Source organism: Mauremys reevesii, linkage group 18, assembly GCF_016161935.1.
Source record: "Mauremys reevesii isolate NIE-2019 linkage group 18, ASM1616193v1, whole genome shotgun sequence".
Taxonomy (NCBI): domain Eukaryota; kingdom Metazoa; phylum Chordata; order Testudines; family Geoemydidae; genus Mauremys; species Mauremys reevesii.
This window is the reverse complement of record NC_052640.1, coordinates 31,812,826-31,831,123: the sequence shown is the minus strand read 5'-3', so window position 1 is coordinate 31,831,123 and position 18,298 is coordinate 31,812,826. Positions and strand designations below refer to the sequence as shown.

The following is an 18,298-nucleotide window of genomic DNA, read 5'->3' as shown; positions in this document are numbered from 1 at the left end:
CTTGGTAGCCTTCTTCTTGTGCCAGCCTGGGGCCTAGCTTGAGCAGACCACACCTACTTGGGTGTATTTTGTACAAGCTACACAGAGCCACCAAACTCCTGTAATTGGGATTGTAGTTTCAATTGAAAAGACCCATGCCCCAGCCTGCTTCAGCACATCTCAGTATCTTCACACCAGTCTGCTCAAACCACCACCATTGTATTCTGAGCAATGTCTGTCATACAAACCATGTCCCCCAAAACCATCCACCGTTAAACTGCAGCAGTGGAACACAATGAGAGATGTAAGAAGGCAATGACTGGTTGATACTACAAGTAAAGGAAATTTTTTGAATGAAGTGATTTTTTTCATAGAAAAACAGCCTTGTTTTTTAAATAAAGCTTTTTTTTTCCTTTCAGAAAATTCTTTTTTACTTTTCTATCTAAATTTGTTGGTGGTTGAGTTTTATTTCTTGGTTTTCCTTCTTTTCTCCCTCCCCCTTTTCCCTATTTTTTTGTTAACTTTTTAATATAATTTTTCCCCAAACTAAAAAATTAGCAAAATACTTTTTAAAAATAGACCCATTTTGAACCCTGCTGAAGAAAAATAAGTGAATTAATTTGTACATTTTTTAAAAATGTGTTTTTCCCCCCCTTTTCTGACTAGCTCTAGTGGGTGTGACTGATGAGATGTGGGAGAGGATGATGCAGAGAGATGGCAGGAGCTGCGGTGGCTTATGCTGCATGAAGGGACATAGAGGAGGAGGGTGGAGGTTAGACAGCTGAGGGCATCAGGGAGGAGCAGCGGGAGAAAAGTCAAGGGACTGTTTGGAAAGCATGGAGGACCCTTTTGAGCTGGAGGATGGAGGCATCAGGCGTGGGGGCTCGCTGTTCTCTGTGAGGTTGGCAGTGACACTGCAGGTGCTGTGCTCTGGGAAGCCCGTTCTGGAGAGGCTCTGCCTGGATTAATGCTGTCGGGTGGAGGGCCCTGGTACCGGCTTGGCAGGGAGCACTCAGGCAGGGCCAGGCCTGGGTGGGGAGCCCCCTAGTGGTGACCCCAGCCATGCAGCAGGACTGTCTCCAGCACGGCTCCTGTGGGTGAGGTCTCCAGGCTTGGTTCAGGCGTGGGGCCTGGCTGGGAGGGGGTGACACCGGTCCCCTCTCCGTGACCCCAGGCAGGGGTGGGAGGAAGAGGGTTACAGCGCTGGGGCCATGGGGCAGGCTGGGGGCTCTGGCTGAGGAAGGGAGCAGCTCCCCGCCGGCTTGGAGCAGGGAGGCTGGCAGCGCTCTGGGGGTGTAATTTTACCTCAGGCCCCATGCAACCTCATGTAGGGCCAGCCCCCTGAAAACAAGCCCCACCCCATCCTGTGGGGAACCTTGCCAGCAGGCTAAGGAGAAGCAGTAACTTTCCCTACAGGCCTTTGTTTTCCAATGATGACTTCAGTTGTAGAGCAGCTGCCCCAAGCAACCCTACAATAACAAACCCATGTTTCCAGCTCAGCACTTGCAAGTCACCCTACAATAACAAAGCAGAGTTGAGGTAGCCTGTGGCTGGTGGGCTGCCCTATGAAACCCAAACCGTTGCCCTAAAGTTAGGAGTCACGAGTAGGCCTCCACTAGCAAACCAGTGTGTGTAGCCCAGCCCTCAAGAACAACCCTACAATAACAAAACCAGGGGTGAGCTCAATGCAGGGTGGGGGGGGGGAGGGGGCTTCAATAATGAAATGGGTTTCTGGGTCAAGGGACTAGTGAGATTAGCAGTAAATACAAAGGGAGGGCTGGGGTGATTTTTAAAATGAGAAATACCTCTGAGAAACCTGCAGGCCCCCTCCCCCAGCATTGCTGGCTTGGAGGCAGATTTGGGCTGCTGCAGGTTTGCAGACATCACTAAGCAGTGTCAGAGGGTTGCCAGCCCTCCAGGATTGAGCTGGCAGCCCTAGGCAGGAGGTGTGTGCAGGGATGGAGCTAGCCCAGTTAAAGGTGACACAGCTGCATCCCAGGGTAACTGAAATGCGTCACTCCCTTTGCCAGGGTTGTTCCCAGGCACAGCCTAGCCAGGAGGGGGCGGGGGGGGACTGAACGGCTGTTACTCTGTGTGGGTGTCACACCTGGTCAAACCAGAAAAATCCAATAGCCTTGGTCCAGGCCTAGTTTTTGTGTGTTGAAGGGCATAGGGAACGGCAGTCACTTGAATGTGTGCTGGCTTTGTCAGACACTTTGCTGAGCTTGTGTAAGCCAGAAACAGCTTCTTGTTTAAAACACCAAGCAGCATTTTCCTGAGCTGGGCCCTCAATGATTATTGTTTGTGTATTAAAGCTCCTCAGTGTAGATCAGAGCCTTGTTTGCTAGATATTCTACAAGGACCTCTGGCCTGGAAAGCATATAATCTAAATGGACAAGACACACCCAGGGCAGGATGGGAAACAAGGGCATAATAAATAACAGGTGTCAGAGCATTGCATGCAGACCCATCCTGAGGCAGCCTGGGCAGTGTGTCACTGGATTGTTTTGTTCTGTCCATTCAGCATGTAAATTCCAGACTCTGTATCCCCACTTAAATACTCCTCATGATCCAGGGGCAAGGTGTGATGGAAGCTCAGCTGGCCCCTGAGCCTGGCCAGCCAGCCCTGCCCTCCTCTCCAGGAAGCCCCCTTGCTAAATATATCTGAATCTACTCTCAGGGGATCTGACCCCATTTCTTCCTACAGACTAAGGGATCTGATGATTTGTATGTGGGCACAGCACTCTAGAGAGGAGCCTGTCAGTAAGGGACACTCCAGAGCATGCCCGTTGTCTGGCTGTTATTTGCACTGGAGGTGGGGAACCTCCTCCATCCAGCAGGGCTGATTCACTTTCATTCAGATTAAACTGCACAACCACATGGAAACTCCCAGGGCTGAATCCAGAACTGTTTGAAATGGTCACAACTCGGCTCCATTTCCTGTCTATATCCCAGCTTTAGTACTGCAATTCCTTTTCACTGCCTTGCCTGTTTCCATTTCCGGGGGGTGCATCAAGCTGGCTCATGTCTGTCTGGTCGCCAGCCCACACAGCAGGTTGATCTCAGTGTATGTAGACACCTGGGCATGGGGTTTCCAGGTGGTCACATAACACAGGTTTGTGACAGGGATAACAATTCCCACAGGACAGAGATTTACCTGGCTGCTAAGACAGGTGACTGCACTTAGCAGCTGACCATTAGGACAGTTTTCACTCCAGCCAATCATGATAGCTTCTGAGCAATCAGAAATGTGTGGACTCCCAGACTCTAGGTATGTAGCATGGAGCACTTTTCAGCATAGGTTCTCAGTGGCTTTGCAGAGGTGGAGTAAGAATTATTGCCATTTGATAGAGGGGAAAACAGGCAGAGAGAAATGAGGTAATCCACCCATGGTCATGCAGCAAGTCAGTGAAGTGCTGGGACTAGAACCCATACATTGGGGCCTCCTACTCTGGTGCCCTATACCTTGGACTAACCTCATTATTTCTTTGTGGGGAGAAAAATAAGCCAACACAGGCACTGATTTCTGGTCTCATTTATATCTATGTACAGTCTTGAAGAAGGATAGTAGATAGTGCAGCTCAGACTCACAACTCTTTCAGATCTTCAGCTGCTAGCTGTTTGCACCCATGGCCTGAGTCGCGTCTCATTTGCAATAGTCTAACTCTGCTAACTTCAGGGAAGCTACTCTGGATTTATTCTGGTGCCAGTGAGAAGAAAAGCAGGCTAGATGGTTTCTCTGTTACTTCTCAGCTCAGCTGCATGTCTGTGGGTTTTAGCTCCTCTCTAGGCACACTTAGGGCTTGTTTTCACTGCAATGTTAATGAATGAGCGTCAAACAAGGAGTTTGCCTGGGAACGGTGGGAGAGGAGCTACAGTGAGTGCTGCATTAGGGGGGCTGTGGGGTGAATATCTGAGTGTCTATCTGCTGTGACCATTTGTTTGACTGGTGCTAGTTGCAGGGACTGTTTGACCGTGTTTGTTTGAAAAGTGTGACTGTTTGAGCGAGTGGTTGTTTGTTTGAAAAGTTTGAACTGGGAGTGTTTTGTTCCAGGTGGGCCTTGAGTGGTTGATTGGAGGGAAGGCTTTGAGCTGGGGCAACTGCTTTGAGCCAGCAGCCTTATAAAAAAGCAGCCAGTTGTGAACTGAGTGGGCTGGGAACAGAGGAGAGACAAACAGAGAGTGTTTGCTTGGGGGAGTTCCCACCGAGTATTTTGCCTTTCAGGCTTCTGTGAGCAGTAAATACAATGTCTGAAGAGGCTCTTAGAAAAAAGACAATATGGATAGTGAGCGATCAGCTGTTGCAACCTACACAGGATGTGCCATGTTTGTCTTTCTCCCAGAGGATAGAAGGGACTTCATCTGTACAAAGTGCAAGCTGATCTCCATATTGGAAGAGAAGGTTAAAGGATTAGAGACCCAAGTATCAAACCTGTGTTGCATCAGAGAAAATGAAGAGTTTCTGGATAGAATTCAGCATTTCATACTGCAGGCACAGCATGCTGAAGAATCAGAGAGGGCAGTGCAGAACAGGGAAGAAAACTGGCAGCATGTGACCTCCAGAAGAAGAAAGAGGAGAACCCATGTACTCCCAATGCAGATAGAGGTAAGAAACCATTTTCAGGCTCTCTCTGCACAGATACTACAGTGGAGAATGGTTTGGAAGAGTCATCTGAGGGAAGGGATCAGAAGGGGACCCCATCGACCAGAAGGCATGGGATGCATTGTTCTAGAGATGGGGTTTCCACGACCACCACTCCCAAGAGGAGGAGACGGGTGGTGGTGGTTGGGGACTCCCTCCTAAGGGGGACGGAGTCGTCCATCTGTCGTCCAGACCGGGAAACTCGAAGTGTGCTGCTTGCCTGGAGCTAGAATTCAGGATGTGATGGAGTGTCTGCCGAGACCGATCAAGCCCTCGGACTTCTACCCCTTCCTACTTCTCCATGTGGGTGCCAATGACACTGCCAAGAATGACCTTGAGCAGGACACTGCAGACTACGTGGCTCTGGGAAGAAGGATAAAGGAGTCTGAGGTGCAAGTCGTGTTCTTGTCCATCCTCCCTGTTGAAGGAAAAGGCCCAGGTAGGGACCATCAAATTGTGAAGGTAAATGTGTGGTTGTGCAAGTGGTGTCAGAGAGAGGACTTTGGATTCTTTGACCATGGGACGTTGTTCCAGGAAGAAGGATTGCGAGGAAGAGATGGGATCCACCTAATGAAGAGAAGGAAGAGCATCTTTACAAGCAAGCTTGCTAACCTAGTGAGGAGGGCTTTAAACTAGGTTCACTGCAGGATGGTGACCTAAGCCTTGAGGTAAGTGGGGAAGTGGGCTATTGGGAGAAAACACAAGGAGGAGGGTGCAACAGGGGAGGCCTCCTGATTCATAAAGAGAAAGTACGACAATCGGCTAGTTATCTCAGGTGCCTGTACACGAATGCAAGAAGCCTGGGAAACAAAAGGGAAGAATTGGAAGTCAAGGAACTATGATGTGATTGGAATAACAGAAACTCAGTGGGATAACTCACATGACTGGAGCATTGTCATGGATGGGTATAAACTGTTCAGGAAGGACAGGTGGGAGAGAAAAGGTGGAGGAGTTGCACTGTATGTAAGAGAGCAGTATCATTGCTCAGAGCTCCAGTATGAACCTGGCAAAAAGCCTGTTGAAAATCTTTGGGTTAAGTTTAGAGGCGAGAGCAACAAGGGTGATGTTGTGGTGGGCCTCTACTATAGACCACCAGGCCAGGAGGATGACGTAGACGAGGCTTTCTTCGGACACCTAACAGAAGTTTCCAGATCATAGGCCCTGGTTCTCATGGGGGACTTCAATCACCCTGACATCTGCTGGGAGAGCAATATAGCAGTGCACAGATAATCCAGGAAGTTTTTGGAGAGTGGTGGGGACAACTTCCTGGTGCAGGTGCTGGAGGAACCAACTAGGGGCCGTGCTCCTTTTGACCTGTTGTTAACAAACAGGGAAGAATTGGTAGGGGAAGTAAAAGTGGGTGACAACCTGGGCAGCAGTGACCATGAGATGGTCGAGTTCAGGATCCTGACACAAGGAAGAAAGGAAAGCAGCAGAATACGGACCCTGAACTTCAGAAAAGCAGACTTGGACTCTTTCAGGGAACTGATGGGCAGGATCCCCTGGGAGAATAACATGAGGGGGAAAGGAGACCAGGAGAGCTGGCTGTATTTTAAAGAAGCCTTATTGAGGGTGCAGGAACAAACCATCTCAATGTGCAGAAAGAATAGTAAATATGGCAGGCAACTAGCTTGGCTTAACAGCAAAATCTTTGGTGAGCTTAAACACAAAAAGCAAGCTTATAAGAAATGGAAACTTGGACAAATGACTAGGGAGGAGTATAAAAATATTGCTTGAGCATGCAGAGGTGTATCAGGAAGGCCAAAGCACAATTGGAGTTGCAGCTAGCAAGGGATGTGAAGGGTAACAAGAAGGGTTTCTACAGGTATGTTAGCAACAAGAAAAAAGTCAGGGAAAGTGTGGGACCCTTACTGAATGGGGGAAGCAACGTAGTGACAGATGATGTGGAAAAAGCTGAAGTACTCAATGCTTTTTTTGCCTCAGTCTTCACAGACAAGGTCAGCTCCCAGACTGCTGCACTGGGCAGCACAGTATGGGGAGGAGGTGAGCAGCCCTCAGTGGTGAGAGAACAGATTAAGGACTATTTAGAAAAGCTGGACATGCACAAGTCCATAGGGCCAGATGCAGTGCATCCGAAGGTGCTGAGGGAGTTGGCTGATGTGATTGCAGAGCCATTGGCCATTGTCTTTGAAAACTCGTGGTGATCTGGAGAGGTCCCGGACGATTGGAAAAAGGCAAATACAGTGCCCATCTTTAAAAAAGGGAAGAAGGATAACCTGGGGAACTACAGCCTCACCTCAGTCCCTGGAAAAATCATGGAGCAGGTCCTCAGTGAGTCCATTTTGAAGCACTTGGAGGAGAGGAAGGTGATCAGGAACAGTCAACATGGATTCATCAAGGGCAAGTCATGCCTGACCAACCTGATTGCCTTCTATGATGAGATAACTGGCTCTGTGGACATGGGGAAAGTGGTGGACATAATGTATCTTGACTTTAGCAAAGCTTTTGATTTGGTCTCCCACAGTATTCTTGCCAGCAAATTAAAAAGTATGGATTAGATTAATGGACTACAAGATGCATAGAAAGCCGGCTAGATCGTCGGGCTCGATGATCAAGGGGTCGGTCCTGGGGCCAGTTTTGTTCAACATCTTCATTAATGATCTGGATGATGGGATGAATTGCACCCTCAGCAAGTTTGTGGATGACACTAAGCTGTGGGGAGAGGTAGGTACACTGGAGAGTAGGGAGTGACCTAGACAAATTGGAGGATTGGGCCAAAAGAAATCTGACGAGGTTCAACAAGGACAAGTGCAGAGTCCTGCATTTAGGACAGAAGAATCCCATGCACTGCTACAGGCTGTGGAATGACTGGCTAAGCGGCAGTTCTGCAGAAAAGGACCTGGGGATTACAGTGATCGAGAAGCTGGATATGAGTCTGCAGTGTGCTCTTGTTGCCAAGAAGGCTAACTGCATAGTGGGCTGCATTAATAGGAGCATTGGCAGCAGATTGAGGGACGTGATTATTCCCCTCTATTTAGCACTGGTGAGGCCACACCTGGAGTATTGCATCCAGTTTTGGGGCCCCCACTACAGAAGGGTTGTGGACAAATTGGAGAGAGTCCAGCAGAGGGCAATGAAAATGATTAGGGGGCTGGAGCACATGACTTATGAGGAGAGGCTGAGGGAACTGGGATTGTTTAGCCTGCAGAAGAGAAGAATGAGGGGGGATTTGATAGCAGCCTTCAACTACCTGAAGGGGAGTTCCAAAGAGGATGGAGCTAAGTTGTTCTCAGTAGTGGCAGATGACAGATATTAGGAAACACTATTTCACTAGGAGGGTGGTGAAGCACTGGAATGGGTTACCTAGGGAGGTGGTGGAATCTCCTTCCTTAGAGGTTTTTAAGGTCAGGCTTGACAAAGCCCTGGCTGGGATGATTTAGTTGGGGTTGGTCTTGGTTTGAGCAGGGGGTTGGACTAGATGACCTCTTGATGTCTTTTCCAACCCTAATATTCTATGATTCTATGAGTTATATCTTGAGTGTTAGCCCTAGCTTGAGTCCTGTCCAAACTCAAAATCCTTCCCTCAAGCATGATTGTATTTTTAATTGGAGTTGGTTACCTAAGAGGTATAGGGGTATAGATTACAGTTCGAGTGAGCACAACTCATCAGCTGCTAACGTGACCACTCTGTCGTGTGGACATAGGCTAGTTCCACTTCAGTGCAGCTAGTCCTCCACTGCCCTCCCACAATTCTCCCATGTCTGTCCTTTCTGGGCAACTTCTCCAACAATTCACTGGGAAAGAGTTCATAGAGCTAAGGACCCGGGGGTACAGCAGTCTTAGCACCATGCCTGTGAGTGCAGCACCAGTATGGGTGTCGCAGCTCGAGTATTTATAGCAGCGTGGCTACTGTCACTTGAGCAAGGCCACCTTGACAGAGGTGTAACTAGAGCGTAGATAACTCAAGTTAACTCTGCAAGGATGACACCCCAATCTCTTGAGCCAGTGGTCAATTGGTGCCCTTGAGTTGAAGCCTGTGACACAAATCCTGCACTGAATCCCATCCCATGTCACCCGTAAAAGTGTATGTGATTGCACAGTGGCAGAATTGGGCCCTCCATGGCTCTGTCTACATTAGGCAGCCTTTCACAGATATGTCCCACTGTCGCTAACGCCCAGCAGGAACCACCCCCAGTGCAACTGCCACCAGCATAACCACTGATTGAGTTGTGCCCACTGGGAATTACAGGGCTAAAAACCTAGTGTAGATGCTGCCTTCGATGTGAGGTTGTTTGTGGGTCTGACAGTTAGGAAAACCATCTTGTTACTTATAAACTGAGCTAATTTGATCTGGAGTCTCTAGGAGACAATAAATATGGAGCCCCAATGGTTACAGAGACAAAGTACAAATGCAGCTATATTCCACGCTCAGCACTAGCTATTGCATTGGGTGGCTCTGTAATGGCCAAGTTTGGTAACCTCTTGTACAGGGAGTTCCCTCCCCAGCTGAAATACTGCCACTGCCAATAAAGAGTGGTATTGCCAAGTGGATAGCACACTGAGGTGGATCTCAGAAGACTTGAGTTCTATTTGCACCCATGGCCTGCTGGGCAAGACATGTCACCACTCTGTGCCTCCGTTTCTCCATTATAAAAGTGAGTTGATGATACTGGCCTCCTTTGGAAAGTGCTTTGAGACCTATGATGAAAAGTGGTTTTTAAGAGCTAGGTATTCTCATTTTCCTACTGTGTATTTGCTTTGACACCTCAGGGAATTACAGACCAGTCACCTTAACAGGTAATGGAGCAAATAATCAATCAATCAATTTGTAAGCATCTAGAAGAAAATAAAATAAGTACCAATCAACATGGATTTGTCAAGAATAAATTATGTCAAACCAACCTAATAGTAACAAGCCTTGAGGATGGGGAAAGTAGTAGATGTGATATATCTTGATTTTAGTAAGGCTTTTGAAACTATCCCACATGACCTTCTCATAAACAAACCAGAGAAATACAGCCTAGATGAACCTACTATAAGGTACGTGCCTAAGTGGTTGGACAAGCACACTCAGTTATCAATGGTTCACAATCCAGCTAGAAGGGTATAGAGAGTGGGTCGCCACAGGGATTTGTCTTGGGTATGGTTCTAGTCAATATCTTCATAAGTGATTTGGATATTGGTGTACAACATACACTTATAAAGTTTGCAGATGATACCAAGCTGGGAGGAGTTGCAAATGCTTTGAAGGACAGGATTAGCATTCAAAATGATCCTGACAAATTAGAGAAATGGTCTGAAATAAATAGGATGAAATTCATTAAGGAGAAATGCAAAGTTCTATGCTTAGGAAGGAACCCAGGGGTCGGTCCTGGGGCTGTTTTTGTTCCATATCTTCATTAATGATCTGGAGGATGGTGTGGATGCGCCCTCAGCAAGTTTGCAGATTACACTAAACTGGGAGGAGTGGTAGATACGCTGGAGGGTAGGGATAGGATACAGAGGGACCTAGACAAATTAGAGGATTGGGCCAAAAGAAACCTGATGAGGTTCAACAAGGACAAATGCAGAGTCCTGCACTTAGGACGGAAGAATCCCATGCACTGTTACAGACTGGGGACTGAGTGGCTAGGCAGCAGTTCTGCAGAAAAGGACCTAGGGGTTACAGTGGACGAGAAGCTGGATATGAGTCGACAGTGTGCCCTTGTTGCCAAGAAGGCTAACAGCATTTTGGGCTGTATTGCCAGCAGATGGAGGGATGTGATCATTCTCCTCTATTAGGCATTGGTGAGGCCTCATCTGGAGTACTGTGTCCAGTTTTGGGCCTCACACTACAAGAAGGATGTGGACAAAGTGTAGAGTCTCCAGCAATCGGGAACAAAAATGATCAGGGGACTGGAGCACATGATTTATGAGGAGAGGCTGAGGGAACTGGGATTGTTTAGTCTGCAGAACGGGCAGCTCCAGACCCCAGCACGCCAAGCGTGTGCTTGGGGCGGCATGCCGCGGGGGGCGCTCTGCCGGTCACTGGGAGGGCGGCAGGCGGCTCCGGTGGACCTCCCACAGGCGTCCCTGTGGAGGGTCCCTGCACAGGCTCAGTGGAGCCGCGGGACCAGCAGACCCTCCGCAGGCACGCCTGCGGGAGGTCCACCAGAGCCGTGGGACCAGCGACCGGCAGAGCGCCTCCCGCGGCATGCCACCCTGCTTGGGGCGGCGAAATGTCTAGAGCTGCCCCTGCTGCAGAAGAGAAGAATGAGGGAGGATTTGATAACTGCTTTCAGCTACCTGAAAGGGGTTTCCAAAGAGGATGGATCTAGACTGTTCTCAGTGGTAGCAGGTGACAGAACAAGGAGTAATGGTCTCAAGTTGCAGTGGGGGAGGTTTAGGTTGGATATTAGGAAAAACTTTTTCATTAGGAGGGTGGTGAAGCACTGGAATGGGTTACCTAGGGAGGTGGTGGAATCTCCTTCCTTAGAGGTTTTTAAAGTCAGGCTTGACATCCCTGGCTAGGATGATTTAGTTGGGGATTGGTCCTGCTTTGAGGGGGGTTGGACTAGATGATCTCCTGAGGTCCTTTCCAACCCTAAAATTCTATGATTCTTATTCTAAAGAGTACTGCAGAAAAAGATCTAGGGGGTTATAGCGGATCACAAACTAAACTTGAGTCAACAATGTAATGCTGTTGCAAAAAAAGCAAACATCATCCTGGAATATATTATCAGGAATGTTATAATCAAGACTTAAGAAGTTATGCTTCCACTCTACTCAGCAGTGAGAAGTCGTCAGCTGGAGTGCTGTGTCCAGTTCTGGGCACCATGCTTTGAGAAAGATGTGGACAAATTAGAGAAAATTCAGAGGAGAGCAACTAAAAGGGTCTAGAGAACAGGACAGATTGAAAAAAATTGGTTTGTTTAGTCTGGAGAAGAGAAGACTGAGGATGGACATGATAACAGTCTTCAAGTATATATACGAATATTATGAAGAGGAGGGTGATAAATTGTTTTCCTTAACCTCTGAGGACAGGACAAGAAGCAACCGGCTTAAATTGCAGCCAGGTTGGTTTAGGTTTGACAGTCAGGGAAGTTTAAGCACTGGAACAAACTGCCTAGGGAGGTTGTGAATCTCCGTTGTTGGAGGTTTTTTAAGATGAGGTTAGACAAACACCTGTCAGGGATTGTCTAGATCGGTGGTTCTCAAACTTTCTCTGTTTAGGACCCATTTGTAAATTTCAGTGTCATGTCATGACCCAGTAAATTGCGTTCATACAAGTAATATCTGTCTTACTGATTACACATGAACGCAATAAATACTAAGTACACGGTACCACAGCAGTGGCTCTTGTCCCCCACAAAGCGGGCTGGGCTCTGAGACTGCCGCACTTCTTAGGTTTGCCTTGACTGGGCCAAAGTTGTGTAAGTGGCATTGCAACTGAGACAGGGTCACAGCACCACTCACTCAGATTTGGTCCAGCCAGCACCCCGCATCGTCAAGACCGAGCGGCTGGTGGGCCAAAGCTGAGCAGTACTGCGACCCCATGTACCAGATCGCAACATCCAGAGCAGGAAACCAAGCCCAGCTAGCTCCATAGGACTGAAGTCCCAAGAGTCACTGCTGTACAATGAGCGTGGGCTGGCTTTGCAACATACCCCCTTCCCACAGGCCTCCCATGAGACTCTTTGTCACATTCTGGGAACTCACAAGGTGAGAAGCCCTGGTCTAGATAATACATAGTCCTGCCTCAGCGCAGGGGACTGGATTAGCTGACCTCTCAAGGTCCTTTCAGCCCCACTTGTCTATGATTCTATGTGTAGGACCCTAGACTGGCAGAGGCGTCTTTCAGCTCAAGTCTATGACAAAGGCCTGTGTGAGATACTTCAGAAGGTGTAAATCCTTCACACTGGACAGTTACAGTCTATCCTGCCCATGGGAGTTGTTGGTTCCTGACCCCAGTAGTTAGTGGTTGGCTCATGCTCTGAAGCATAAGAGTTGATTTCTCTTCTGCATTTTTATCCAGGCTAAAATAGCTGTGGCTGTTCTTATTCTTATCTATGTCTATTAGTCCCTTATTGTGGGACACTGGTTTACAGGAGGGTGGGACTGTCCTTTTATTCTGGTTTGAAGGGATAAGCCAATCCCTTTGTCTGTATTTAATGTTAAAGCCCCATTCTTACTTTCCAGCTCTTGGGAGAGTTTCCCAGGCAGGGCCAGGTGTGGTTGTGCAGACGGATCGATGCCAGGTGTCAGGGTAAGTCCTTCCTCCCCAGGTTAAACTGATGGCAGTGTTTCTTCTCCCCTTGCGCAAGGGTGGGTGTGGGGCATGACACAGTGGCAAATCCACATGTCCATATGGTGCTACACCAGGACAGTCCCATTACAAAGAGGCTTACCCTGGAATCAGGTGATGCCCAACAGCACTCAGTCATGCTTCTGTCTTGGATGTACCAAGGTGTAAATCAGGGGTCAGACTGGGGTAAAAAAAAGGTGGTACTTTCCTAAGCTCCACCCACAAAATAAGTTCTGCCTTGTGTGAGTCACCACAATGAGACTCTGCTCACAGCAGATTGTGCAGATGTTCAGAACATGAATGTGCCTAGTCTCTAGGGTCAACTGGCCTCTTGGCACTTAGTTCCCCCTCCCTGGGGACTGGATATGCCTTGGGCTTGTCACCTTGATTGGGGGCAAAAAAAATTAGTAGCATCTCCCACCCACTTGTGGCACCAAAATGAGACATCACTCACAATAACTTGTGCAGCTCCATAACCCTCCCTCTCCTTCCTCACTTGAGCAATGAAATATCATCACTGGGCATGTGAATCAACCCGTCAATGGGACGAATGCAGTGGTTCACATCTCTCAGAGCTATTGTCTCAGGCTCTCTGCATACTCAAGTAGACTTCTTAGGGACAATTCAGATTTGTGAAGTTTTCATAGTGACCATAATAGCCAGAGATGTACTTTATTTTGTAATTGAAAACTGAGGTTCCGATACAGGATATAGGTGCATACTGGCTGTTTCCTAGCCCTAGTTAAATTAGTTAAATCCCTTTGATAACGGATATAAGAGTATATGGGGTGGGAGAGTTGTGCTATATACCAGATGAGTAGGGCCCTACCAAATTTATAGCCATGAAAAACATATCACAGACTGTGAAATCTGGTCTCCCCCCGGGAAATCAGGTCTTTTGTGTGCTTTTGCTCTATACTATGCAGATTTCACGAGGGAGGCCAGCATTTCTCAAATTGGGGGTCTTGACCCAAAAGGGAGTTGCAGGGAGGTCGCAAGGTTATTTTATGGGGGATACTTCTGCACTGCCTTCAGGGCTGGGCAGCCCGAGAGCATTGGCTGCTGACTGAGGGCCCAGCGCTGCAGGCAGCAGCGTAGAAGTAAGGGTGGCAATATCACACCAGGCCATCCTTACTTCTGCGCTGTTGCTGGCGGCGGCTCTGCCTTCAGAGCTGGGCTCCCAGCCAGCAGCCACCACTTTCCAGCTGCCCAGCTCTGAAGGCAGAACTGCTGCCTGCAGCAGTAAGCTTAGCAGTACCACAACCCCCCTACAATAACCTTGCGACCCTCCCCTCAACTCCTTTTTGTGTCAGGAGCCCTACAATTACAACACTGTGAAACTTCAGATTTAAATAGCTGAAATCATGAAATGTATGATGTGTCAAATCCTTGACCATGAAATTTGACCAAAATGGACCATGAATTTGGTAGGGCCCTACAGATGAGTCAACAGGTTCTCATATATTAATTAGTTCAATATCAACATAGCCTGACTATTTATTTTTATCAGTTTGCCTCAGGGACTGGCAATGAGACTGACAATAAATCACTTGCTAAAATCCAGCCCAGGTTGGTATTGGTTACAATGTGTCATTGTCTGATGGCTCGTTAGTGGCCTGTGTGAAGTGCATTTATTGGGTCTCACCACTCACCAGACCCTAGTAAGGCCAGGTCTACTCTTAGAAATGTGGCTGGCATAGCTGAGGCAGTCCGGGGGGTGAGTCTGAGCTGATATAGTGGCCACGGCAAAAGCTCTGGAGTAGCTGTTATACTGGTATAAAAGGGCTTATGTCTATTAGGCTTAGTTTGTCACTCTGAACCAGATGAAACTCTTCTAGCCTTAGTGCTGTTATACTGGCATATCTATGTCCACACTGGGGCGGGCAGTTCATCTGTAACTATGCTGACAGAGCAGCAAAACCTTTCAGTGTAAACAAGGTCTAAGACAAGTATCAACAGGCTGCTTGGCATGCCTCGGCCCCTTTGCCAGCAGTCTCAGCAGAGAGGTCAAGGCTTTCCCCAGGAACAGAGAAATTGATGCCTTGGTGAATCGCCCTCCCCCCATGGAAAGCTTTAATGCCTGCCTCCCACGATTAAGCACTTTTAAACGCCCCTCGTGGCTGCCTGCTGCTCTGCAGTGCCAGGAGAATGGAAAGACCTGGCCACTCGACCTGGGCTGTATCTGTGCAGCACGACCAGGGTGCTCTCCCTGGGGCACTGAGCAGTGAAATGTGACTTTTCTCCTGTGCAGTGCTGTCAGCCCCTCCCAGCAGCTCCCCCAGAGTGGGGCTGTACTGGCTGGTGACACAATGTCCAGAATCTAGGCTCTCAGCAAGCACCTAGTTCTTTCTGGCCCTGCCCTGGCTGCCTTTGTTAGACTGAGCGCACAGCAGCAGCACTGCTCCTACGCCGGCCAGCATGGATCAGTACAAAGATCCCCTGCCACAGCATGGGCGCTTTCAAAGTCCCTGTTCTGGCTACAGCTTTCAGGGGGCTGCTTCCTCTCCAGACCCTGGAATGGGATGGGGTGAAAGGGGGTGGCGGGCCAATCTGATCAGAAGTACAAAGGCAAGGAACACACACTCACTGTGCCCCTTCCTTGTCCTCCTGATGAATAGAGGCCTCGAGGGCAGAGCTGAACCACTGGCATGCATCTGGAATTCTCCCCATTCCAGAGCTGGTCAAGGGGGTGGTGGGCGGGCTGCTCATTGCCATGGAGACTTGGGCCCTTAAGTTGGTGGGAGGAGCTTGTGGCTCTCTCCGAGCTGCTTTGCTGAAGGCCAGAGCTTGTCAGGGGCCTGTATCACAGTCCCCAAACAAGGAGGCACTAAGCCAGCAGCTGGGAGCCTGATGAACCGTGGCAGTGGCTGGGAGCTAGACAGATGTAGGACCCTAGACTGGCAGAGGCATCTTTCAGCTCAAGTCTCTGACAAAGGCCCATGTAAGATCCTTCAGAAGAAGGTGTAAATCCTCCACCCTGGACAGTTATCGTCTATCCTGCCCATGGGAGATGTTTGTTCCTGACCCCTGAACCATGAGAGTTGATTTCTCTTCCACATTTTTATCGTAGCTAAAATAGCTGTGGATTTTCAGATTCTTATCAGTCTCTCATTCTCTTTGGAACCCTGCTAAGCTCATGACCTTCATGATATCCTGTGGCTGGGAGGTCCTCTGGTTAGATATGCTTTGAGTATAAAGTAAGGAAGCATGGTCCCTCAGGGTGCAGAGAGAGAGCCTTACTATGCCCCAGGATTCTGGTAGTCTATGGAGAAGGCAGTGCTACTAGAGATGGGGCAAGTCCATGCCCTGGAGCCAAACACTCACGAAGCCTAGATCCAGATCCAAACCCAGTATGAACGACACCGTGTGATTTGGCCTGAGCTGCAGAATTCAGATCTGCTTCATGGCCTATTCAGGGCATTTACCAACAGATTGTCCTGATGCATTCAGCTGTCTGGGGCTCACGAGCCACTGAGTTCAAGCGCCAGGTACATGCTGCTGACTGATTCTGTTCTGCTCTAACCTGGGCAACCTTTGGGGGCTCACCCTGTTAAGTGTGACACCGTAACACAGGGGAGTTCTTCCAGACACAAGGGCTGGGTTCACGCTTGCAAAAATGAGAACCATATTTCAGGCAATGTCTGCTGTAATGTATGTGCAGCCTCTGAACACTGTCTACACTACAGCTTCTATCATTGCTCTACTGATGGAAAATTACAGGTCCCTTTTTGCCAGTGTAGACTAGGCCAAGGTGTGACACAAGGCATGGAAGATGCCTTGTGACGCATGCAGCTCAAGGTGTGCAAGGAGTACAAAGGCCACGGTCAGCAGTGCACAGCACAGGGCGAGGGGTGGGCAAGGACCAGGGGGTGCAATGTGAGGTGTTAGGCATGCATGGGGCTGCACCAGCCATGCAAGATGGCAAGTGAGGGGTGCAATATGGAGGGCAAGGAGGAGTGGGAGGAGATGAGAAAGACATGTGAAGGCACAGGGCTCATTGCCCAGCACAGCAAATGCTGGCTTCGTCTGAGCAGGACCTCGGGGACAGCTCAGTGGTTTGAGCATTGGCCTGCTAAGCCCAGGGTTGTGAGTTCAATCCTTGAGGGGGCCATTTAGGGAACTGGGGTAAAAATCTGGCTGGGGATTGGTCCTGCTTTGAGCAGGGGGTTGGACTAGATACCTCCTGAGGTCCCTTCCAGCCTTAATCTTCTATGATTCTATGACCTCAAGAGCTGCCTGGGGCAGGGCACAACAAGCCCCGGGGAGCAAAGCACTGCTGTATCATCCCCTTTAAAAGCAGCAGTCTGATTTGCAGGCAGATGGGAGGGAGCCAGGGCTGGGGATGGCTGAACAATGGCCCCTATTCTGTGCCTGGGGTGATGTGATAGGCGGTCCCGGCAGATGGGAGCAGGGTTCCACTGCTGCCACGGGTGGAAAGAGCACTTCAGCTCCGCTTACGCTGCCTGCTGGGGACAAAGGAGCCTGTGGGCCACCTCAGTCCCCAGCTCCCCATCAGGAGCTGCCAGCAAAGGGCTGGTTTGTTTCCTCCGAACAAAACACTGCTTCATGCCCCAGGCCAGGCCCTACCCCTCCTCCCCACACAGATCTGGGGGCAGCATCATGGCCAGGTATGGGCTGGATCCAGGCATGAATGAGGCCATGGGAATCAGAGACAGGTCTGGCAGAGGCATCTTTCAGAGCAGCGACTGAGCCTCAGGTGGGGAATCTCTAGCGGCTGGGCCAGAACCCCTCTCCCTAAGCTAACAGTGCCAGTCTGTGAGTGGGTGGGTGGTGGATGCAGCATCCCTCACCATACAAAAAAGACAGGCCTTGATTATAGTGACTAAAAGGGGATTCTGTACTGAGGCTGCTAGACACAGACAGACCCTGTGGTCACCTTTGGCTGTGTATCTGCCATCCTGAGCCGCGTAGTTTCACCACACAGGGTCTTCCTACGTCCTGGCCTGGCTGCAGTGGTCGTGGCAGGGACTGCTGATAGTGGAAATAAGGGGTGATATGAGATGATTAGCGATGGAGGTTCAGCAGCTATATGAAGCCACGAGAGGAACTGATTAAACACTAGGGGCTGAAATGCCAGCCATACACAGGTGGCACCCAGCTCTATGTGTCCCCTCTGGCAGATGTGACCAGCTCCCTCTCCCTGCTGTCCTGGTGCCTGGCTGGGACCATCCCCTGGACAAAGAGCAGCTGGTGAACGCTGCACCCAGGTGAGACGGAGGCGATGCTGCTATGAAGAGGGAAGTGCCATGAAGACCTCTCCTCTTCCATAACTTCCCCCACGATCGAGGGCACCTGCCCCTCAGGGATACCGGCTGCCCAAATAGCCCAGGCAGCACAAACTACCCCCCTCCAACTGTGACTAGCCAGCCGATTGTGTCCTGTCCTGTCTGACACAGACCTGGCCAGGGTGA

At 49.4% G+C, this 18,298-nt stretch overlaps 1 protein-coding gene across 2 annotated transcripts in view; it reads left to right on the top strand.

Moving 5' to 3' along the window:
- The first annotated feature begins 3,323 nt into the window (after nt 1–3,323).
- GAL3ST1 (galactose-3-O-sulfotransferase 1) overlaps nt 3,324–18,298 on the top strand; it is a 40,592-nt gene continuing 25,617 nt past the window's right edge. The window contains exons 1-2 of one of the 2 annotated variants that reach the window (XM_039505750.1): nt 3,324–3,357; nt 12,761–12,827. In XM_039505750.1, the coding sequence (XP_039361684.1) occupies nt 3,353–3,357; nt 12,761–12,827 (72 nt within the window). In that variant the 5' untranslated portion in view covers nt 3,324–3,352. Of the gene's footprint in view, nt 3,358–12,760; nt 12,828–18,298 lie in introns of those variants that run through there. The other variant, XM_039505753.1, reaches the window with a different exon arrangement.